Source organism: Momordica charantia, assembly GCF_013281855.1.
Source record: "Momordica charantia cultivar OHB3-1 chromosome 11 unlocalized genomic scaffold, Mcharantia_2.0 BLBB01000011.1, whole genome shotgun sequence".
NCBI lineage: Eukaryota > Viridiplantae > Streptophyta > Magnoliopsida > Cucurbitales > Cucurbitaceae > Momordica > Momordica charantia.
Genome location: NW_028275159.1, coordinates 3,603,201 through 3,628,657, shown reverse-complemented (window position 1 = coordinate 3,628,657; position 25,457 = coordinate 3,603,201). Strand labels below are relative to the sequence as shown.

Below are 25,457 nucleotides of genomic sequence, written 5' to 3'. Positions count from 1 at the left end.
GCTCTTTGGTACAAATCTTAAATATTTTTTGGGGCAAACGGGATTATAGCTAAAAATATAGTTTTAATCCCTATAATTTATTTTTGTTTTCAAAGAAAAAAGGTAACATAAACGTCCAACATAGTTTAATCAGTTAAAATATTATCAATAAAGAAAAAAGAAAAAGAAGAAGTATTTTGTCTTTACAAGCTCTAATCCATTTACAATTCTATTTACAAAGTTTTATTCGGTCAAGAACATCTCACGATAGGACAGCTTGTTGTAATTCAAAGAATTCTCACTTACTATCTACAAATTTACAACTCTGTCGGTAAAGCCTTACCTTGATCAACGCATGACAACTTGTTATAAAAGAGTTTCAACTAACTACTTTTTAACTTTACACTATCGGCCACTTATTCGCACAAATATATTGAACTATATGTTTACTATATATCAGCCATGTGGTTTGATCGCTAAAGTTAATCTAACAACTGTTTGAGATGATGATATGAAATTTTTAATTATTTTATTCATTTAAAATTCACTCGTTGATTTTCAACCCCCACAAATAAGAAATATGACAGTTAAATCCCAAATATGAAAAGATAAATAAAGTGGAAATTGAAATGAATGTGAAACTAACTACTCCATTAGAAAGTCGATTACCAATTAATTTCTCGAAATCAGAAGAAGATCTATCATCTAATGACTACGAGGTAGGATTTCTCCTATTCGAGAATTAAAAGATATACTATTGCTAATCTGTTGTCATTCTTTACAAAAATTACATATAATTATTACCAATATTTGAGTGAATTTATATCGATCTCCCCATTGAATTATTGGCTTGCCCTATAAAAAGAAATAAAAATAAAAAGTAAAGACTTTATGACTTGGGATGGTATCTTTAATTCATAGGAAAGTAACACAACTACACTACTATAAATCCCGTAAAAAAGGTATATTATGATATAGGATATCTCTACATCATTGAAATGTGACAACCCCGATTAATTTTCAACCCAAAAAAAAACAACTTATTTATTATTAATAATAATAATAAATAACTTTGTCCAATCTATTCGGTGATTTATCAAATCATTGACCTCATCCAACTACTTCAACAACGTTGTCTCATCATAACTTTGCTTCTTAAAAGTTTCCTAACAAATTTATTTTTAACATTATGTTTTATAAGCTTAACTTAATAAATTTATTTTTTAACATTATGTTTTATAAGCTTAATTTGTTTATTATTAACAAATCATATTTTTATATTTCACTTTTTATCAGAACTTTTTTTTTTATATAAATTATCTAGATTTTCTAAAATAAAAAGGTAGATTTCATGAAGCTTGTAGTCTTTTGACTTAAAAATAGGTGTTTCTCTCGTCATGAGAATATTTTCGTTCTTTGCAAAGATAAAGAAAAAAAAAACCAACTTCTAAAATAAGAAAATAAAAAAAAAACCTATTTTTTTCCTCCAATAACTTTTGTAGACTAGACCGCAAAAAAAAAATATATATATATATATAATAATAATAATAATAATTCACTCTATCTTCTTGTATCTTCTCTTTAACACATATATTTTATATTTATAAAATAAAATTATGCTTTGATAATCACTATATAGCAGATTTTAAAGATCATTAATTTTTTAATAAATAAGATATTAAAAGCAAAGTTTGGTTATTATTATTATTATTATTTTTATTTTTCTAAAAGTATAGATTAAAGTGATTATCAAATATCTATAGTTTTCGTTTGTAAAATTAAAAAAAAAAACTTTTTTTTGTAAAGGTAAAACTAAAATAAATAAAAACAAAATGTTACCATTTTTTTTAAGTATAATATTGTAGAGTTACACAATTGTCTTATAAAATTGGTCAAGATGTCAATAAATGAAGAAGAACCATCACGAATATACATAGAAAATGTAGTCGTTCCGAGTATATAACTTAGTGAATAATGTACTTAATACCATCTCAAAGTCGATAGTTCAATTTTTCATCCGTATATAATTGTTAAACTCAAAAAAAGAAATATAAAATGTTTAAATATTATTTTAGTTTACCTATAATTTCACTTTTTTGTTAATTTTGCATTTTGGGCTAAAAATTACCATTTTGGTTCTTTTAATTATTTAGTTTTCATCTTATTTTTTTAATCACAATCTCTACGTGACACTATTATAGTCTCGCTGAATTTATTGAAATATAATCATAATTTGTTATTAAATATTTCAATTCATGTTAAAAAAATTAAATATAATCTAAGATAGTCCCGTTTTAAAAGTTTAAAACCAAAATAGACATTGAATATCGACTGAAATTAACGATTTCAAAGTAAAAGATACGAATAAATTGAAAGCATGTATATTAAAATAATATCTAAAAAGAGAGAAAAAAAAGTAATGCTGACTTTTCAACGTGGGAACATTAAATGAGACGCTGTACGGGGATAAAATTGTCAAACATTCATTTAATTTCATGCAGTGGGGCAGAAGAAACCTCTTCAGCCATTCGTTTTTCCTCTTCAAAATTCGTGGTTCCAAATTTCCCATTACATTTTCGTTCAATCCTATAAAATATTTACTCTCTTTTTTTAGCTTAACTAAATCGTGGCGGCGTGGAGGATTGGAACCATTGAATCTAAATTTGTTAATATTTGGAAGTCTTAAATCTTAGCGCTGACTATTTGATTTAGTTCTCCGTAGTAAAAATGTGGAACTGGACATCTCGAAATATAGCATCGATCTAATATATGTCGTATTCATTTAGTAGTTATGTTCGGATTGACTCTAAATATTAACCATCGTAAATATCTAATAATATTCAAATTTATGATATTTCAACGGAGATAGAAATATAGTCAATAACTATTCACTACTATTTAAGATTAACTTTATTTTAGTTATATTTTTGTTTATATATTCAATAGGTATAGCTTTCATAAACAATCCGACAGTTTAACAACATTAACATAGCTTAGTAGTTCAGATATATATATTTTTTTGGTCATAAGTTTAAATCCTCATCAAGCTAAACATAGTTCGATTAGTTAAAACACTTATTTCCGACCAAAATATCATGAGTTCGAATCCTCACACCCATATGTTGTACATGTGAATTTTTTTAACCTATGAAATACTCAAATTGCAAATATTTAATTTACTTGATTCATGCCTATGAAACTAAATTATATATACACTACAATTCTATGTAAAAATAAAAAACATTTAATATTTATCATGAGTATAACTCTCAACTGAAATAAAGAGCATTTAATATTTATCCATATAAGTATAATTAACGGGTTAAGATATATATTTTTACGTTCGAATTGACACTCCTACATGTCATACTATATATATATTTTTTATATTTTTATATGTAATTTTCTTTTGAGGATGTAATTAACATTATGAGAAAGTTTTATAATATCGTTTTTTTTGAGTTTATAATATCGTTACTATTATAAATATTAGTGTTTATTTTAAATAAACGGTTGAAATTATTTTGGGCCAATTAGCTACAGGGATAGATTATTGGATGTCATGTGCCCTAGCAAAAATTATACAAGACAAATCATTAAATATTTTCCAAATAAAATGCGAAGGTTAAACTTATTAATAAAACATGACAGCTGGGATGGCCAAATATTAAATCTAATAAATTATATCATATTTACTAATTTATAATTTTCTGAATTACAATTTTAGGTTTAAACATGCATTTTGGTTCAACTACTTTTTAAATTTGGTTCTTTTGATCCATTTATTTTCAAAACTTTCATTTTCGTCTATATACTTTCAACTTTTGTTCAGTTTGGAAAAACATTTATTTTGATCTCTCTACTTTTAAAAAGAAACTATTCTAATCCCTTTATTTTTATTTAATGTCTTTCCATCATATTAGCATACACTTCAATCACTCAATTTCTTGAAATGTATAATTATAAATTTATATTAAATAATTTCCATTGAGTATAAAATTTGTGTTAAAATTTTAGAAATAGAAACCAAATTCGTCAATTTTTAAAATTATATCAAAACTAAACTAAAATTTGGTCAAGTTTTGAAAGTACAAACACTAAAATAAATAAAGTTGAAAGTACAAAAAACAAAATGAACGTTTTGAAAATACAGTAACTAAAATGAATCAAACTCAAAAAAGTAGTAGACCAAAATAGTATTTAAATCTGTAATCTAATCATTTGTAAGTTCAAAAACTTCACTGAAAATCATAGCCAAACTATCACAAATCTTACCAATAAACATCATGGAAGATGCTTTTTATATATTTTTTATTACTTTTCTTTTTTAGGAACAATGCAATGTTTTTTAGCCAAGCAATATTCCTCAACTTGATTACTAGGTTAGCTTAACATCATAATGACAATTTTGTTTGGGATATTTGAGTCATATAAGACTTCTCGAGTATCTATTTTTTGAACCAACAACAATATACATCAATCAAATTCGAAATAGACGTGATTATAAATGCGGGAAAATTAGGTTGAACCTCCTCCGAAGTATAAAAGAATATCGAAAGCTTATTTATAATTTTTCTATTACGACTCTAGTAACCTTTTAAATCTCATACTATTTAGTTTAAATACTATGGTTGATATTTCGTGTTAAAAGTCTAATTATAATTGAATTATCTTATAAGAGTGGATAAATACAAGTGTTTTTTAAAATATGAGTGTTATAAGAATGGAGAAATGATTAAAGTACCATAATTTTTTTTTTTTGGATCCTAAGACTAATAGAAACTACCAAAACATGGAATTCATATGGTTTGAACAATCTCCGGTTAGCCAGTGATTAGTCGAGACGTCGGCAAGCTTGTCAAATATTATAATATTAAAAAATCAAAGGAAGAAAAATATATGGTAAAAGTCTTGCAACTGTTGGAAATTAAATATCAGCCAATTCATAAACATAACCCAAATAATCCCTTGCTCATAATCTGCAAACATTATTTTCTTTCTATATATATATAACTTACAAAGATCAGAAGTCTTCTATGATTTTGATTCAACCTGACATAAAACAGTAACTTATATCTATATCTATATGCAAAAGCTCCCACTTTATACAGATTTGAGCTTCCCAAGTCCCACAAACAGCTTCATATAAGGGCTGACAGTAACAATAAGCAGCCATTGCACAACAATATATGTATAGAGAGATATATAGATATATAGATATATAGATATATACACAGTCAAACACAGATTAATTAAGCCTTTTTTTGGTTTTGGGTTTTATGGGTTTTTTGTTATAGAGTTGAGTTTTGTGTTGAGATCTTGTGTACTTAGCTTGAAGTTGAAGGAAGAGGGCAGTTCCAGTTGAGCAATTCTTCAATCATTTGCATTGCAATTCTGTCTTCTTCATCAATTCCATTCCGGTGGCCATCTGCTTCCCCGCTTGCCGATTCCAATGACGGCGACGGGGATGGCGTCTCCGTCTCTGTCTCCTTCTTTCCTAGCTCGATCCTCATGACCCAATTGGAGGCAGCGCGAGTGCCAGCGCGCTTCTGCCAGACACCGATGTGGGCGTTGTCGCTGTCGAGCCGCAGGCATGTCAGGGAGGGAGATGGGTTCTTGCAGCACTTTCTGAGCTTTGTACTGAGTAGCTCTGAAAGTGCTTTTGGGGACAATGGAGAAGATCCATCCCCATGCCTGCCTTCTTCAGCTTGGTTCTTCGATGCAGGGAAATTGGTCTTGGCGTTTTGGCCGTTCATCAAGATGGCTGCTTGATCATACGCTCGTGCTGCATCCTCGGCCGTGTCAAATGTCCCCAGCCACACCCTTCTCTTCCTACCAAAAAGAAAAGAAAATTGAAAAACATCAGAATGTGGGCTCAATGCCATTTGCAATAATAATGTCGTTTACAAATCTGCAGATACATGCGTCTCCATGGCAGCCATGGCCGGTCACCTTCTCTGGGGCAAATCAACGAAAAGCATAAAAAAAGCGGGTTTTTTCATAGCCTTTTTCAACCAACAAACATAAGCAAAACAAATATACAACGTTTGCAATAATGATGTTAAGAAACGACGTATAGCTTCTTTCAGGAAAACCAACAAACAGGTTATGGGCACCAGACAGAAGATGGGTTTTCACTTTCCAGAGCGTTTTTAGACCAACAAACATAAGCAATAATCCACATATTTTCAGCAGAAGAATACACAAAATTTGCAATAATAATGTAGTTTACAAGTATGCAGAAATATGCGCCGCCAGCCATGGCCGCCCAATTCATTCAGGCAAATCATCAAACAGGTTATGAGCAGCAGACACAGACAGAAAATGGGGTTACAGAGCATCTTTAAACCAACAAACCCACCAATGTCGCATACATTTATAGCAGAAGAATAAACAACGTTGTGAAAATGGGAATTTTACAGTAATGGGTGGCGGATTTCTGACACCCAAGAGCCCCACTGCCGCTGCCTGACTCCTCTGAACTTCCTCGAATAAACCATAACTATAGAGAGAGAGAAACAGAGGGCAGAAACCACAACCAGCGAGGGAGAGAGAGAGAGAGAGAGAGAGAGAGATAAATTAAAAGAAAATAAAACAGGTGAAGAGAGAGTTGAAAAACGTAGAGAGAGTAATAATTTCAGGCATTTATATAGAGGTGTCGGTGGGAATTGGGAAGTCTGCTGTGCTGAGAGAGTTGTACTTTTAATGGCGTTGGCCATTAAAAGTTTCACCTGCTCAACCATGAAAGATCCACAGACTCGCAGCTTCTTAACAACCAAATTTAATGAATCGCATTAGAATTGGCTGCAACTTTTTCTCTCTCCCATTTGAGAAATGGGGAAAAATGGAACCCGCAGAACTTCTATCTTGTCTGGTATCCAAAAAGAAGTTTCAATAATTTCAGCTGTGAGCTTGGGGAAGAAGAAAGTGGAGGTCCACTTCATAAACCGCCATTTATAATCCCGGTGAGGAAGATGGAGTGTTTCAACTCAATAAGGGGCTGTTTCGCTATTAACTCGATATAAAACAAAATAACAATAATGATAGAGAGAAAATACTCTTTCTTTTTTTTTTAATCCCTTAATTTTCAATTTTTTGTTGGTCTCTATATTTCAAAATACCTCATGTAGGGGACTTTATTGAGGTAGCAAATCCCAATTTTAGGAGTTTTAGGTACATCGCGATTGGATGGATCAATATTTATGGATGTTTTTCTATCCAATCGCTTTATACCGGGACGGTTTCTTCAGCTAACACTATGATAAAGTTTTAATTTAAGATTGATGTGTTGCATATGATAAGGTAATTGCATTATGAATACCGCCATCCTGATTTCAAGTATAATCACATTAGAGTATAATATCATGATGTTCATATTACGCGGTTGGTATAACGTCGTATAGTGCAATATATAATACAATGCCCCATGTTATTGAAGTTGAATAATTATGATTTCAAGTACTAAAATAGAGTGACTAGGTGTTAGTAGGTATTATAGGATTACTATGTTTCTTCCTTTCTTCTTCATTCTTCTTTTTTTCTCTTTCTTGTCTCCGTTAACATTTAGACTTTGCCCTATTTATTAAGTTAAGTTCAAACTTTATCTGTTATATTAAAAAAAATAGTTAGAAAATATTGAATTTTTTTTAATGGAATATAGTTGGTTGGAATTTTGTCAAAAATATTAATGACATAGGTTAAAAGAAGCAAAAATTCATACACAATTGAAATTCTTTAAGAATTTCGCTACTAAATAAATATGATACTTAAAATTAATCAATTTATTCAATATGAATATGTATGTGGCATTCCGCAAAAATTTTATAATTTTAACATGTATTGGTCTGTATGTAAAATTTTTATATTTTGTTTTGCCTCAACAGTTAGGGTAGATGGAAAAAATATAATAATAAAATAACTTCTGAAAAAAATTAGGTTTAAGCTTTAGGATTAGAATTACCCCAACACTCTTGAAATAGTTACAGACGTTTATCAAAAATATAATCTATTAATAAAGACGTCTACTATTAATATACTTTAATCATTGATAAATTGACCGATGTAAATGAGTAATATACAAATAAAAAAAAGAGGGTGAGAAAGAAAACAAAATTACTTTAAAAAAAGTTTAAATAGGTGCATGAAAGCTAAAAATAAAAATAAGAAAAGCATTAAATTTACAAAATCATAATCAATTATATTTTGCTTATGTGAAAATGTGAATGGTTAGTAAGCTACAAATAAAGGGCACAATAAATATTTATTTATAAAAAAACTGTGATTTTTTTTAGTAAAAAATATTAAATGATATAGAATTTAAAAAAAAAAACTTTTAAATATTCGGGTTTTTTTTCCTTCCCTTCCTGTCGTTGGGAATCTTTAAAGAGGCCTTTTTGTGAAGTTATTGGACCTCTAATCCAACCCAATAAGGCCCATTATAAACCCACATTAACACTTAACATCTTATCTTCTTAATTCCAATTTTACCCTTTGGTTTTTTTTCTCTTCTCCCTCGGTTTAAATTTTATTTTGGCTCAAACCTTTTTTGGTTTATTTCATCTCGATCACACTTCTAAATAATGTTTGCCCTTAAATTTCACCTAAAACTATATTTGGCAATTTCATATGACGTAAATCTTATATCTACTAAATTACATGCATTAAGTTTATGTATTTTTTTTATTATTTTATCGAGAAGATGAAAATGAGAACTTATGAAATTATGACTTGGCATTATGTTTTAGGAATAAAAATATATTAAACCTACCAAATTATACTAGGAGTACAACATGTTGGGATGAGACTCGTAACCTCTTGATTAGAGGTGTATGCCAATTACCACCGAGCTATGCTCACTACCAAATTATACTATGAAACGTCTTTTTTGTTTTATTTACATTCTCTTGTGGAGTTATGGTTGATATAATCATTATAATATTTATACTCTAAGGTTAGAGGTAGTATTATATATATATATATATATATATATATATATATATATATATTAACCCATGATTTTTTGGTTAGAGATAGGTGTCTTGACCACTTAAAATATGTTCGGTTTGGCAACATAGAAAGAAACTAAACGTGTGATATCATTAAAAGTATATATATAAAGGAAACGTGGGGAGGGGGGTGTGGGACGCGTAATGCAAGAAGTCAAAAAGGCAGGTTAGGCTTATAACTTATAAGTTAATAACTTATGGCATGTGTAGTAATTTCACATCCGTAAAATTTTGATTGGTTACTAGGTGACCCACCCAGTAAATTATTAAATTAAATGAAAAGTGCGAACAAAATATATTTTCAAAATCAACTATTTTTTTAATTTAATGGATGTTGGAGTAGAAAATGAGTCTTCAATCTCAAGGAAGATACAAATGTTTAGTTAGGTTCATCTTAGTATAGACTCCACAAATTCAAGCCACACATGTTTTTACCAGCAATACAATTGAAATCAAAGAAATTGATCGAGATCGAGAAAGTTGGATACCTTCTAGAGCCACATGCCTATAAACTTATCATCGATGTTGATGTTCTCAATAGGAATGTTGGTCTCCACGCTGTAATTTGTGACTCAAATAGTTAGGTAATGGCTTCTACTTGGACATTTCAGACGATGTCATGATATGTGGTACTTGTTGAAAGCATCACTTTGCACAATAATTGGGTATTAGGTTATTGTGAGCGAAATTTTACTCTTCCATTCTCTATAATCTAATAAAGGAACAACGTTATGAGAATGAAACTCAACTCTTTGTAAATGAAATCAATGATAAATACTGAACGAAAGTTGTCGATGACTTCATTCTTACTTAAATGGCCTACAATAAAGTTGTCTATGCCTTAACAACTCATGTTTAGAAAACTCGCCACTCTAAAATTTGGATCGAAAGAAATGCCCCCGAGCTGTTCACACTCTTCACAAAGACGCCACTTCCATTTTCTGAATTGTTTTATCTTTTTGTCTTTTTTCGTTCTTTGCTGGTACTAAAAAAAGACAAAAATTAATCCTCCTGTCTAATTAATCAAATTTATAATATCTACGTGAACATAATTTAACATATATCATTCACCAAAAAGATCAAAATTCAAATCTTTTATCTCAATTAAATCGATGGCGTCCTCAAAATTAAGCTACAAAATTACCAAAACACCAACCAATTAAAATCAACCAAATTTAGTCAGCAAAATCATGCTTAACCCCAACAACAACAACCAAAAATAAATAAATAAATAAAAATCAAAAGCCAACCACGAGATCGAGAAGTTAGGAAAAGGTCCATATTTTATTCGATATTAAAACATGCTTAAAATAGCAAAAGGAAAAGGGAAAAAAAATCAATATCACCATATCTTGAAAATTACATGATCTGTATTGATTTAAATATTAAAATTGATTTCATCATTTACTTGAGAGAACAGTTTAATTTAAATTTAATCATAAAAATAAAAAGTTTAATGACATAAATACAATTCACATAGTTTATTTAAGATGTCGGTAACATTTCTTATAAATAAGAGGTCTAAATCTTGTACCGACACAAACCTAGTTTAATCAACCAAAATATTACTTACCTTCCTAAAGCTCGAAATTCAATCTCAACTTTAAAAAATCAAATCTCTCCTAAATTTATGAAAACCAAAATGAATATTTTATCGTAGAATCAAATTTAGAAAAATATATATATATATATATACATATACACCAAAGAAGAAGAATAGATAGCATAGGATTAGGGTTATGGCTTGATAATTGACAATCCTATCCCCCACTTGGGCTGGCCACCATATCCATAGTCCATTCAGATGGTGGAAACATTGATCCAAGCCAAGAGTTTTTTTTTTCTTTTTTTTTTTTATGAAAAGCCATTGTGGGGCCCTGCTTTTTTCATTTTTTTAAACCATTCAAAATTTGACAACTCTTTTAATCTTTTTGAAAAATATAATAGTTCTCCCTTTATACATTTCTTTCCTTGTTGGTTAAAAATTGAATGGGGGTAGTGTTTATCGGTCAACATCTAAATATTTATCTTTTCTTTTGCCCAAAACTTATAGTAAATATTTAAAAGTTTTTTCTCGTCTTTCTCATTCCGAATAGAAACATTAAAAAAACGTTTAAACATGATGTGCACAAAAGTTTGATGACTATAATATAATAATATATGAAAAATTAAGAATAAATTTTGTTTTTCTCACTATTCCCCCAAAACTATAGTTTATATATAGGAAAATAATTGGCTCCTTAATAATGAGAAAGAACTTTGTCCTCCTCACCACTAAATATTTAACAACTCATTATTATTTTAAAAAAAATTTTGTTTTTGCATTTCTATCTCTTACTTGTCAAATATTGAATGACCAAGAAGACAAGGTTCCTCCTGTTGAGGAGACAAGTATTATTCTTATATATATATATGTAAAAATTGAAAATTCAAACAAATTTTATAATTTTAAATTTGTGTCTAATAAATCCCTAACCTATCAAACAATTTTTTTAATTTAGAGACAAATTAAATACATCATTCAAAATTCAGAGAATGACACGATAATTTAACAATAATTTTTAATTATTTTTTTCTATTTTGATCCTATGAAATATATTATATACTTCTACGTAATCTCCAAACAGGAAATTTCCAAGCCGTTGGAGAAAAAAGGAATAAATAAATAAATAAATAAAAGGGGGCAGTTTCATGTGGTGTATTGTATTATTAACTACAAATTGGTCAAATCGGTGCAGATGAATGAATCTGCCACCGCGTTGGGGTTAAATTATAATTATGAAAAAGTTGCGGCCTCCCGATGATATTATGTTAAATTTGGGGAGAAGGGGGGTTTTTATTAATTAATTAATCCTTTTTAATCGATCTCGTCAATGAAACGCGGCAATTTTACTTTATGTGGCAATTAGTATTAAACTATTAGGTTAGATTATCAATTTAATCTCTATAATTTTAAAAATTTTATTTGGTTATTTATATGGCTCAAATTTACGTCACAAAGAAAAATATGCTTTATTGTTGTAAATATTCTTTTATATACCGGTAATTTAACCAGGCTTTTAAAAATTATTTTTAAATGTTAAAAATTAAAAGCTTACTTTAAAATAGTTTACAAAAAATAATATATTCAAAATGGTTCTATCATAAAAAAAAAAAAAAAACTTCTTTTTATGAGTGGCATTGAGGGGGAATATTTCTTATATCGTGGTAGCTTTTATCTCTTAAATGGTGTTTTAAATATTTGTCGATATATCAAAGAGTTAATTGATATTTCTATTACTTTAAAAAATATATATATTTCTATTAAACCCTACAAATATTTAAGAAATAAAAAAAATATCACTAATATCAACTTTAATGGTAATTGTTTGAAATACAATAGTCGAATATAAATGTGTCCATCTTTGATTTTAACTCCATAAAAGTTCCACATATATAAAAATAATGATTTTTATCTCAATGTTTCCAAATTTTAAATTTTTAATTGCTTTTATTTAGTATTTGTTGTTATTTTGTTCTGGTAAACATTTTAGATATTTTCTTATTAATTATTATTAAAAAATTTATAACTATTTATTTTTAAGAAAATAATCTCACTTCCTGATATCAACTTACAGGTTAAGTAGTTAAGTATTCCTTCAGTACTTGTTATTCATATTATTAATCAAATTAAATAACGGTGTTGTAGCATGTTTATTAATCTATTTAATTTTCACGTCAATCCAACTAAAATTTATTGATTAAGAAAATAAATGATTGACGTTTGATTTTAAGTTGTAGAAATATCCATAAACATACTATATAAAGTCAATATCTTTCACTAAAATGAGAAGAAACAAAGGTTAGTGGAGGCAGATGCTCCCATTTACTTGACAGCTCCTTTATTTAGTGGGTTTGATTTTGATTGATGAATATAATTTTATGGAGCAAAATCATTGTGTAAAGATTAGAAGAATAGCTGTTGAAAATATTTACTAGTCAAATCAATGAATCGATCATTAGTTCATTGAAGAACTAAACAGTAAATTTAAATATTACTTTGGTTTATTATTCTTTTATTTGTTTATTGAATTTTGAAATGAGCTTAAATGTGAAGATTCTAAAGGTTGATCGGATTGTCGAATAATGAGTTTGGTGAGGAAAACGTACTCAAAAGGAACAAATACTCTGACACTATCTTAGATATCAAGTCGAAGTTAGATTGCGTATCTGAAGTTAGAATGATGCTTTAATTTGGAGGGAGAGATCTGACAAGAGTCTCCAATCGTTCGATTGTGCTGTCGAGAAATCTCTTGCACAAGGTCGGTTTGTTGAGCTCTCAAAGTCACACATTACCTTCAACCAAACGAAGTTTAGTAGAACTTACTGATTACCTCTTGGTCAAGTTTCAAGGTTAGTGTATCTAGTAAATACCTAATTATATATATATATATATATATATATATATATATTAGAGATTTAGTAGACAATATTTAAACTTTAAAAACTTTTAGGGACTTATTATATACTATATTAAAAAGTTTCAAAATTTATTAAATATTTTTAAAATTTTTGAGATCTATTAAATACCTCAAAAAAGTTGAATCACTCAACTTCTAATTTATTCTTTGTATTTTAAAAATTTTGTTAAATATTGGTAAATAAGAAGCAAAATTACTTGTCGGAACATAGCTTATAGTAAGGACCTTAACGAAAAAAAAAAAACAAAACCCAAATATATAGATAAATAAATAATATATATATTGCAAATATGCCTCAAATAATTCGAACAAGTTGATATTTTCCTTATAAATTACGTACAATGTACCGTTGCCAACTTGTAAGCACACCGCCCTAGATGGTAGCCAAGAATGGAATAAAACAACTAAAAAAAATTATATTTATTTTAAATGTTCAAATATTTTGTTTTTTTCAAATATTTTGCTTTTTATTAAAAAAATAGTTTAAGTACTGTCATATAAAAGTACTCATCAAATAAATAAAATTGGGTAAAAACATGTTATGTACAATTTTAATAATAATAATTCAAATGCTTGTTTTTTAATTTAAGTTTAGATATGGGCTTTAAATGCTTTAAATTTAATACTTTACGATTTAATATTTTTAATTATATATTTTTTGTTGGTGAATATTAAAATTGATAAACAATAAACTTTAGTATTTGTGCATTGATAGAAATTTATATATAAAAATAATAATTAACATCAATATTTTTTTTTTATATCCATAAGTATCCGAGCCAACCTACGCACACACAAATTAATTACTAATTCTTAAGGTAGGTGACCATTATGAGATTTGAACTCATTCCCTATTACTTAACGTTAGTTCTTTTGGACCAATCAGTCATCCATGATAGTTGATATTTTAGATATTTTCATCAACATCAACATTTAAAATTTTGATGAAACATAAGAGACTAAATTGAAACAACATCTAAATAACAAATATCGAAATTAAGTAAGTATGAAAATTTAAGGACGAGAATAAAATTGATATATTAAAATAAGTCCAAACACAATCAATTAAAGGAAACAAAACCCACTTGCAAAATTTTTTTGGGGATATGGAAGAGTTGGCACTGTGAAAATCCCAACAAATTAAGGCTGTGTTTTGGATCCCACACACATGAAGAGTTTTTTTTTTTATTTCTCTCTCTCTCTCTCTCTTACTTTTTATTTTTAATAATATTTTTTAGCACAAAATCTCTCAAAAACCCAAATACAAAAATCTCAACTTGGGACCTGTTTGATTTGTTTCTTTAATCAATACAAAAAGATAGTTTTTTTTTTTTAATTTTATAGATTTGGAATGGGATAATTGATTTGAGATTAGATACATTCATGAACTATGCTGGCTTATAAGCTTCATTAGCTGGAAAGTTAATTTCATAATCAACTTGGATTTAATCACATTTGTAGTATATCACAATATTTATAAAATATAGTTTCTCCTATAATTCTGTATTCTATCTAAAAAGATTTCTCAACTCGTATAATGTGATCTTATCTTTTTTTTTTCTTTTAAGAAAGAAATTATCAATATTGGTGGGTCAGTTTCATCTACTTATTTGGGCTAATTTACAGTTGTTTAACACTCCACTTAATGATAGTTTCACGGTTTAAATACGATTTTAGTCTAAGTTTATTTTAGTGTTTACATTTTAAGTTTTATTCATTTTAGTCCATATAATTTAAAACACCAATTTTTACCCTGGTACTTTTTAAAAGTGACAACTTTTGATTTTCATTTTGATTTTATATATTTTTATCACAATTTTTTAATACGACATTTCACTCATTAAATTTATTGAAATATAACCATGAAGTTGTATTGAATAGTTTGTTAAAATTTTACCATTGGAGATCAAATTCGTCACTTTTTTCAAAGTATAAGGATCCAAATATATATTTTGAAAGTGTAAGAATTAAAATGAATAAAAGTTGAATTTAGAGGCTCTAAAATAATAATTTGAAAATATATAAATCAAAATAAACCAAAACATAATACTGGACCAAAAAAATATTTAATTTTAATCATGGTTTTACATTTTTTTTTCCTTTAAAATTATTGTTGTTTGTAATACCAAGAAACATAAATAATATATATATATATATATATATATATATATATATATATATAGTTACTGATGTAAATATAATACTAACAATAAAATTTATAACTTAGGGAAAAAGTTTCATTGTTAATTTTTTTTAATTTGAGAGTACGAGATTTTGAACCTCTAATCTGGTGATAAATAGTAGGTGTCAATTATCAAGCTATCGATGCTGATATTTTATCAATATGTATAAAATTAAAATGTATCAGCATCAATATTTTAACGTATCTTATTTAAAAGATCCATGTACTTTTAAATTACTATATTGTTATAGTTTAAAATTTGTAACATTTCTTAACAAAAATTCTCATGATAAGGTCTAAATCAATATTGCTTTTAAATTATACGAACTAAATTGCATCAATTAAATATTTATAAATTAAACTTTATGAATTAAGTCGTTACTTAAATAAAATATGGGATGAAAAATGTTTTTTTTAATAAAAATATATTTATATATAAAAATGGAAGGAACAAAAGGAAAGGAAAACCCTTAGCAAAAGAAACGAAAAAAGAAAAGCTACACATCATCGATGATCGACCGACCTAAACAAACGGAGGACGACATAACGGAAACGGAGTCGAGTAAGGACGGCACGGAAACCGCTAGGAAATCGGGTTGAATACAATGAATGGCGCGTGATTGCCACTCATCCAATTAAAATTCAACAAATTTAGTCCTAAAAATAAATAAATAACCAAAAAAAGGAAAGAAAAAAAATTTAACCACTGTACATTGAATATTTTCAAGTTCATTCATGGGATGGACCATCGTACATTGAATATTTTTCATGCTTGTCTTCATAAGCTGAATGCTCTTAATTTCTTTCCAAAGGTCAATTGATATTTTCGTAAAAATGTTAAAAAAAACTTTGACTAAACAGCTTGAAGCAGATAATAATTATCTTTATTAAAGTTTTTCAATTTCACATTTACATATTTGTTCTATTAAAAAAATAAATATACAAATTTTATATATTAAATAAATATGATTTTTGTAAGTCCGGTGAAATTTTTTCCATTTTAGTTAATGTACTCTTAACAACTTTCAAAAGACAAATACATTTTGAAGGGGAAATTTTATAAATATAAATATAAATACTAATAATAAATCTGAACTTACTTAGGGAGGGGAAATTTTTCATTGTTAATTAAAATAATTTTTATAATTTTTTTTATCTACATGAATATCCATCGATTTTATCAATATTTTTAAATTGAAATCTCGACATGAAATTTTATGATATTTAAATCCATCGATTTTATCAATATTTTTAAATTGAAATCTCGACATGAAATTTTATGATTTTTAAGTTTAAATATTACTTTTGTCCTTGTACTTTCAATTTTTTTTTTCATTTTAGTTCATGTATTTTTTAAATATTCATTTTGGTCTAATTATTTTTAAAAAGTGACTATTTTGGTAATTTATTTTAATTTCTATACATTTATTTGTATCATTAGTTTACCATGATGCTTCACTTACTAAGTTTTTTGAGATGTGGTAATGAATTTGTATTAAATAATTTTCGCTGTGTATAAATTTATGTTAAAATATTTATAAATATGAATTAAATTGGTAACTTTTTAAGGTCAGAATAATATTTTATTTTATTTTTATATAAGTTATTGTCCCATATGAATATTTCAATCCATAATTTCAAGAGATTTAAGAATATATATTGAAAATATTAAAGATGAAATGGTTTCTTAAAAAAAATTAAAAGAACCGACCAAAAACTTAAATAACTTTGTTTTAGCTTTAAAAAAATAGGAAACGAAACACAATAGTTTATTCGATGTAAATAAAAAAATTATAGTTATTGTTATTAAAAATTGTATTTATTTACTACGTATCTATTCCATGGGCCTTTTACGTCACTAAAATTTGAAAATAAATGAATTATTAAGCAATTAAAAGAGTTAACTCCAAAGCTGACACGACATCCATATCACTTTTGGAAAAAACAAAAGAAAAAAGAGAGGGAAAGAAAATTAAATAATTATTTGAAGTGAATATTATTTTTTAGGTTCAAATGCTAGTTTGTTCTTGCTATTTTTAGTTTTGATTTCGTTTGATAATGTAGTTTCAATTTTTGTTCATTTTAGTCCACAATGAAACTTTTTAATACAAATTATGACTACATTTCAAAAAATTTAGTGAGTGAAATATCATGTTAAAATTATGATTGAAATAAATAAAATAACGTTAAAATAAATGGACCAAAATGAACAAAGACATACATTCTGAAAGTACTTATACTAAAATTAACAAAAATTGAAGTATGTTGGCTAAAATGAGCACAAACTAGTATAGAGATTAAAATAATATTTAAATCTATTTTTCAAAAATTCTATTTGCAAAAAAAATTAATTTTATATTTAATACCGTAAAATATTTTAAGCAACTCAACTCATTCCATCTAAACATAAATATAACTCAATTGTTGATTACAGGTGTAATTTTTAAGTTTAAAATTTTGCCTATTTTTTAATTGTTATAGTAAAAAGTAAATAGAATAATTGAATAACGTTTAAAAAATGTAATTTAATATGAATTGACGTTTTCTTGTTTACATTAATTAAAAATCCAAGTGGCAACGCTTTAATTATAAACCCACTTGACCAAATTACTCAAAGATAGGAAATAATGTCTGTAATTTTCAGATCATTGGAGCTTTTTCAAAACACCATATAAATGAAGCAACGACTTTGATCGAAAGTCTTTTTTTTTTAATTTATTTATCGTTACACTGCCATACCATTTAAATGTTTAATTTTGATTTATGGAGAGAATTCAAACCTCACATCTCTAAAGAAAAATTTTGAAAAGTAAATTATAATTTTGTTACTCATGTGAAAGTTTAAACCTCTAAATTAAAAATCCATAATGTCTCGAAGCAATAAAATTTAAAATTGTAAGATAAATTCAAAATCAAATCTTATATGAAATTTTTGTCTAGTTCAACATCGATAACATTTATTATTAGTGAAAATTAAGAAATCATAAACAAAATTGAGAATTAGGTAAAAGATAAGGGACGATTTGGTATATTTAACAAAAACAAAATGAAATATTAATTTATTTAAAAAGAAAATGAAAAACAGGTTGTGGTTTTGGGTTTTGTGGTATTTTTAAAATTTGGTGGGAGAATATTACAAAGAAACCCCACTTTGTGAACAAATACATTGCACTTGGGTTTTTATCAGCTGTATGCGCATGTACCGAAGCCTTCCTCCACCCACCATAAAGCTTCCTTCTAAACTGCTTCAACTCCTCCATTTTTCCTCACTTTTCTTCTTCTCCTCCTCTTTTTTCCCTATCTGATAGGGTTTCAGCCATCTCCGCGCTTCCGTTTCTCTCATGCATTCGCAATCTCAGGCTGATTTCGCTGCCGTCTTCTGCTTCATCGTCGTCGCCTCTCTCTTTTTTGCTCTCTTTCGAGGGTTTTTGGGTGCAAATCCGTGCAGATTCCACCTCCCGGGGTTTTCTAAGCTGTACTCATGTCGAAGCTCTTCGCCTATTCCGGTAAGTTGATGATTCCGCCTTGAATTTATGCTTTGATTGGCCTGCTGTGTTCGTGAGTTTGAATAGGACGTTGTTTAGATTAGTTGAGATTTTGAGATGTGATTGTCGTGTTCTATATGTCTGTCAGAAATTATTTGGATGGAAGTTTGGATCGTAGGAAAATATTTGGGTTATAAGTTTAGTTTTGAGGTTTTTCGTTTTGCCAAGTGGTGGATCGTGCCTTTTTTTGAATTGTTAGGGAGTATGGATGTGGATTCTTGTTATAGGCTCATAGGTTAGGATGGTGTTGTAGTGCAGGCCAGATGTTATCTTAGGAATTGTGTCGGTTCATATTTTGAGGTCATTTATTTTTCTCAAAACGAGAAATCATGATTTAAGGGTTGTAGACAGTTTAAAAAACGTTGAAGATAGGTTTTCCAAAAGTTTAAACCTATAGGTTAGGGTAAATTTGATCTTTTCAATATTACCTTTAGATTTGTATATTAGCATGAGACTGCGCAAAAATTATGAACATGAAACGAGGAGAAAATAATTTTGTAAAGATTACTTCATGCTCTTCTATTATGATAAATTATCAATACATCTAAAACTTTAAGCTGTATTTTGTCTGGAGATTTTAATTGTTTGTCAAGTTGAATGATGTACCAATCTTTGTGTGAATTTCAGGCAGTGAAGATTTTTGCCCCGGTGGTTCAATATACCCAAGTTCCAAAGACTCAAGTTTATTCTTGTCCCTTCCTCACCATGTCGATGTCTATTTTCCCCCTCGCAAGAGATCTCGCATCACTGCTCCATTTGTGTTTGGTGGAGAAGGGGTTGAATCAAAGGCAAATGTTTCTATCGAAGTTCTTCCAGATGAGTGCCTATTTGAGATTTTCAGACGATTGCCTGGCGGCAAAGAAAGGAGTGCCTGCGCAGGTGTTTCTAAAAAATGGCTTATGCTTTTGAGCAATATATCCTGCCATGAATTGAAATCTGGGGACGAGGTGGCCTCAAAAGAGGTTGAAGACATGGAAATTGAGAGTGATGGATATCTGTCCAGGAGCTTGGAAGGGAAGAAGGCAACAGATCTGAGACTTGCTGCCATTTCTGTTGGAACTGCAAGTCGAGGGGGTTTGGGCAAGCTTGTGATCCGTGGAAATAATCATGCCAGCAAGGTGACAGACCTTGGACTCAGGGCAGTTGCTCGTGGGTGTCAATCTCTGAGGGCACTATCTTTGTGGAATCTTTCTTCCATAGGAGATGAAGGACTATGTGAGATTGCCAGTGTGTCTCACCAGTTAGAGAAGCTTGATCTCTGTAGGTGTCCTGCTATATCTGACAAGGCTGTGATTGCGATCGCAAGGAACTGCCCCAAGCTGACTGATATTACAATAGAATCTTGTGCAAAAATCGGAAATGAAAGTCTTCGAGCTATTGGGCAGTGCTGCCCCAAGCTGAAGTCTATTGTGATTAAAGATTGCCCACTTGTTGGAGATCAAGGAATTGCAAGTTTGCTGTCTTTGAACACTTGTGCCCTGAACAAGGTGAAGCTTCAGGCTTTGAACATTTCTGATGTGTCCCTTGCTGTTATTGGGCACTATGGCAAATCAGTTACTGACCTTGTCCTCTCGGATCTTAAAAATGTTAGTGAGAAAGGGTTCTGGGTCATGGGCAATGGTCATGGGCTACAAAAGTTGAAGTCGTTTACAATTTCATCCTGCAATGGAGTGACAGACATGGGACTTGAATCTGTCGGAAAGGGTAGCCCAAATTTGAAGCATTTCTGTCTGCGGAAATGTTCATTTTTATCTGACAGTGGCCTGGTCTCTTTTGCGAAAGCTGCAAGGTCCCTTGAGAACTTGCAATTGGAGGAGTGCCACAGAATCACTCAATTTGGGTTCTTCGGTGTCCTTTTGAACTGCAGTACAAGTTTGAAGGCTCTTTCTCTCGTAAGCTGCTTGGGAATTAAGGACATGAGCTCAGAGTCGCCTATCCCATCCTCCAGTGGATCCTCCTTGCGGTCGTTGACCATCCGCAACTGCCATGGTTTTGGCAACAAAAACCTTGCTTCACTTGGCAAGCTGTGCCCTCAGCTGCAGCATGTGGATTTCAGTGGACTTGTTGGAATTGACGATTGTGGGTTTCTAGCTTGGCTTCAGAACTGTCAGTCAGGTTTGGTTAAGCTCAATATCAGTGGTTGTGTCAATCTGACTGACAAGGCGGTTTCATCTATTATTGAGCACCATGGCTGGACACTCGAATTGCTTAATCTCGATGGTTGCAGGAAGATCACTGATGCTAGCTTGGTTTCCATTGCAAACAATTGCCCATTACTAAGTGATCTTGATATCTCGAAATGCTCGATCATGGATTCAGGGATCGCAGCTCTAGCTCATGCCAAGCAGCTGAGTCTGCAGATTTTCTCAGTTTCTGGGTGCTCACTCGTATCAGATAAAAGCTTGGAAAACTTAATAAAATTGGGTGAGACTCTCATGGGTCTGAACATCCAGCACTGTAATTCAATCAGTAGCAGCACTGTTGATCTGCTTGTGGAGCAGCTCTGGAGGTGTGACATTCTCTCATAAATCAACGACATACCGATACAACAGAACCTAGTCGAAGAATTCATACTGTAACTTGACGCGAATGTCCGTAACTCTAGCCAGCTGTTTTGAGCAGGGGACCAGCACATAAAGTTTAGGGGTATAATCACCAAGTATCATCCCAGTCCATGCAGCATTCTGGTTCTCTTTTTCCTGGGTATATGGCCATCTCCCTCTCATTTTTTTTGCAGATCCTGGAGGATCTGTTCCCTAGTAGAGGGATGTGTAACTCTTTCAATGGCCAGTTTTCCCCAAGAACATTAGAACCCGCATCTTCATCGCGGGGAATCGACGCCTGGATTTGCCCCATTCCTCAAAGATGCCACGTCTTATAGGTCCATGCTTTTCCATTTTGCTTCCTGATTGTCCCTTTTTATTAGTCAAGTTTTAGAGTTCAACTATGTTTCATCAAGGGGTAGGTTAAAAAGTGGTCCATGGGTCATTGGTGTGGTTGCTTTGGACAGTTCAAAAACTTAGGTGCCCTTGTCTTCTCCATGGGCTTTGGCCACCACAACCCTTGTGGGTTGTTTTTTGCCAAGCCCTTAGTGTTTGAGGTGCCTCTTTTTTTTTTTTTTCCATTTGGAGAACTGTGCATGCAACCTCCTCCTCTCGTCATCCTCCCCTTTGTGTTGTATGTTTTGCTTCTTATGTAATAACTTTTTTAAATTTGAAGACTAGAGAAAGAAGTTTGTCCGTTATTGTATCCTGGATGGAAAGTGAGTGTATGCTTTTGAATGCCTCCATTATTGAAGATTTCAAATGGGTAGAATTGGAATTTTTAGAAGACTTGGGATGAAATTGAAAATGTTTATGAATAGGTTAAATTTTGCTGAAAGTCTTTGCCCTTTGAAAGTTGGGTTGATTTCAGGCAGGTTTGGAAGTTTGGGAATGTAAGATGCAACTTAAAAGTTTCTAACGTCTTTCCGTTTTAAGCTAAAACTTGAATATATTTCAATGGCTAAGACAATAAAGTTATACATATTCTTTCAGGTTCGAATTCAATCTACATGTTTTGAACCTCCCTCTATCTACACATTGAATTTACTAATTTGGTTCTTAGAGTTGGATTATAGTTTCAATTTAGTTCTTGTTTGAGCTAATTTCAACTAGAAACACTAAATTGAAATTATGTTTCATCTCGGTTAGAATTATCAAATTGAAACTTCTAAAATTATAGAGAACAAATTTGAATATAGAATATAGGGACTAAGATTTAATAAGGATTAAATAAATATTACTCAGTTGAACTAAATTAGATTATATTTAGGCTTGATAATGGCTTTGTATCTATCCACAAAGTGGATATGTGACAACTCCATTTTTAGATTAATAATTGAGATTTGGATTTCTTTTTAACAACCGACTTTGACATATCATCTACTTCCTCTATTGCTATTGACCAAATTATTTGGGCATTTATGGTCATTTCACCTAATTGTGCTTCCTACTTTCTCCTAGGGTTATTAATTCTTTTTTATATAATTGAAATTTAATCTCTTGATTAAGGAATCTATCACTAATTAATTAAGTCTTTAAAAGAAGATGAGAAAATCTTATAGATATTTTCAAAACCGACGAAGAGATTTTCTTTTTCTTTCTAAGAAAACCTTCCACTCAAAGGCATGTCTACAAATAGGTCAACTGCCACTCAACTTTAAAATATATTTTTTATTATATACTAAATAATAGAAGTATATTAACAAGATCTCGGTTCATAATATTTCTTCAAAAACAGGCGCATAATTTCTTTTTCAATATTTTTAAATGGCGTAGACGAGACCAAAACGTTACATTACAAATAAAAGGAAAAAAAAAAGCAAAGTATTACATATTTGATTCGATTGGATACCAATTATTATTATTATCTTTGAACTCTGTTTTAAACTTAGTTTTTGTTTTGTCAAAAAAAAAAAAAAAAACTTAGTTTTTGTTTACAAATTTAATCCAGTAAAAAGGTTTCGCAAACTTTTTGTATGCTACGTGTCGTGATACTATTAGCTCTCTCAAACGATTGCATAAATAGCGTCCGTACTGGATCTTTGCCACGTCCTCACACGTACTTCACAACTCTCTGTGTTTCAGCATCAAAGAGATGAAGATCTTCACATTCCGCCGCCGTCTCCGATGAGAGGTGACGTCATCAACGGCAACATGATTCCGCCTAAAATGCTTCCGCGAACTGCTTCGCCGCCGGCCGTGGAGTCATCCATCCACCGATCATGGCCGGGACGTGATCTGGCTCCGATCGCGCGGTTTCTGACGATCAGAACCGAGTTTATGTCCGTCTCATGTGGCTCACCCTCCCGTAGAATCTCCATGAGTATGGCTTCTAATTCTGAAAGATCGTTCTCGGTTTCGGTTTCGATTTCGGAAACGTCGCGATTCAGGAAGCGTGTGGTGAGAACAGAGCTGAGAGACGAATCGGTGATGGAGGAAGAGGAGTGCGAACGTTTCGCGACGGAGTCCGTGGAGGCGAAGGCGCCGGATGTTCTTGTTGGTGGTGGAGTTGGGAGCGGCGGCGACGACGGCGGCGGCGAAAACTGGTTTGGCGATGGATATGGAGATTCAGGTAGAGGAAATGGAAGCATGGAGGAGTACTAAGCAATTACGCAAGATTTCTGAAGGAGGTAACGATTTGAGAATGCCCTAGAACCGAGTTTAGAACAATGAATTGAATATACGGGAAAATGTGTTGAATCTGCAGGTGAAAGGGGATTTAGTGAAAGCAGAAGAGTACTGTGAGAGAGCGATTTTGGCGAAACCAAATGACGGCAATGCTCTCTCTCTCTATGGAGATTTGATTTGGCAGATTCATGGAGATGGAGATCGTGCTCAGATCTACTTCGATCAAGCTCTCCATTCAGCCCCTCATGACAGGTAAAATTCCATTTCAAACTGTTTCTCATCATCTTCTTCATGTATGGGAATTCAGAAACCATTTCTACTGGGATTTCTCTGATTTAAGATCTAAATTTGTAATCATAGTTCAGAAGTGGGTCTGAATAGGGAATATGAACTGTTTGAAATGCAGTTATATTCTGGGATCATACGCTAAGTTTCTGTGGGATGCTGGAGATGAAGATGAAGAAGGAGATGCAGTAGAGAAAGAGAGTACTAAAACAAACACACACCCTTCTCATCAAAATCCATCACATTTTACAAACTTCTATGTAATGTAAAAATATGAACATATTGAAGAGTGTATTAATCATGATCATAGGCTAAGTTTTTGTTTGCTTGTTTTCTTCTTGTTACATGATTATTATTTCTAAAAGTGCAATGTTTGTAATAGTAGAATTAGAAAGATATTTTGAAGTTGTAGCATTTTTCTGTGATGTATAAATCCTTGTATAATTATCATCTTTCATCGTCATTCTACGGCTTTCAATCTACTATCTTGTTCACTAAATGTGAATTACAAGGTCAACAATTGTGTCTAATAAGTCGGCTTCTTTCAAAATACGTCTGATAATCAGCTTTTAAGAAGTGTTACCACATGAACTTAAAGAAGATATTTAGTAGGCGTTAAGTCTAATACAATCTTTGACTTTATTAAATCATTTTTAAAATTTTAGATAGACAAAAAATTATTTATGGACCTATTATTTAATTGCACCTTATAAAATTCAAGAACCCAAACTCCTATTTATTTAGGTGGATTTACAGAAGTCTCAATTTTGTAGAATACAATGAATATATTTTATATTTTTGAAAAAAATTATAAAAATAAAAAATTCGCT

At 30.3% G+C, this 25,457-nt stretch overlaps 2 protein-coding genes and 1 pseudogene across 3 annotated transcripts; 2 read left to right on the top strand and 1 right to left on the bottom strand.

Moving 5' to 3' along the window:
* Positions 1 to 4,954: 4,954 nt before the first annotated feature.
* On the bottom strand, positions 4,955 to 6,957 carry LOC111006480 (ethylene-responsive transcription factor SHINE 2). The gene is made up of 2 exons (XM_022278490.2): positions 6,400 to 6,957; positions 4,955 to 5,811 (listed from the first exon to the last, which is right to left on the bottom strand). The coding sequence occupies exons 1-2, from the start codon at positions 6,720 to 6,722 to the stop codon at positions 5,307 to 5,309; spliced, it is 828 nt and encodes a 275-aa protein (XP_022134182.1). The 5' UTR covers positions 6,723 to 6,957; the 3' UTR covers positions 4,955 to 5,306.
* Positions 6,958 to 18,882: 11,925 nt separating this feature from the next.
* LOC111005790 (EIN3-binding F-box protein 1) lies at positions 18,883 to 22,420 on the top strand. Its single transcript, XM_022277428.2, has 2 exons — positions 18,883 to 19,132; positions 19,799 to 22,420. Exons 1-2 carry the CDS (start codon positions 19,108 to 19,110, stop codon positions 21,697 to 21,699), a joined length of 1,926 nt encoding a protein of 641 aa, XP_022133120.1. The 5' UTR covers positions 18,883 to 19,107; the 3' UTR covers positions 21,700 to 22,420.
* Positions 22,421 to 23,473: 1,053 nt separating this feature from the next.
* LOC111009995 (uncharacterized) lies at positions 23,474 to 25,090 on the top strand (annotated as a pseudogene). The gene is made up of 3 exons (XR_015788821.1): positions 23,474 to 24,344; positions 24,422 to 24,594; positions 24,703 to 25,090. The product of XR_015788821.1 is annotated as an uncharacterized LOC111009995 (transcript).
* Positions 25,091 to 25,457: the final 367 nt, after the last annotated feature.

Excerpts from the sequence above, each read along its gene's own strand:
- LOC111006480 (XM_022278490.2), bottom strand. The coding sequence starts at position 6,722 with ATGGTTGAGCAGGTGAAACTTTTAATGGCCAACGCCATTAAAAGTACA. Across the intron at positions 5,812-6,399 it reads GAAATCCGCCACCCATTACT|GAAGAGAAGGGTGTGGCTGG; the intron begins GTAAAATTCCCA and ends TCTTTTTGGTAG.
- LOC111005790 (XM_022277428.2), top strand. The coding sequence starts at position 19,108 with ATGTCGAAGCTCTTCGCCTATTCCG. Across the intron at positions 19,133-19,798 it reads GAAGCTCTTCGCCTATTCCG|GCAGTGAAGATTTTTGCCCC; the intron begins GTAAGTTGATGA and ends TGTGAATTTCAG.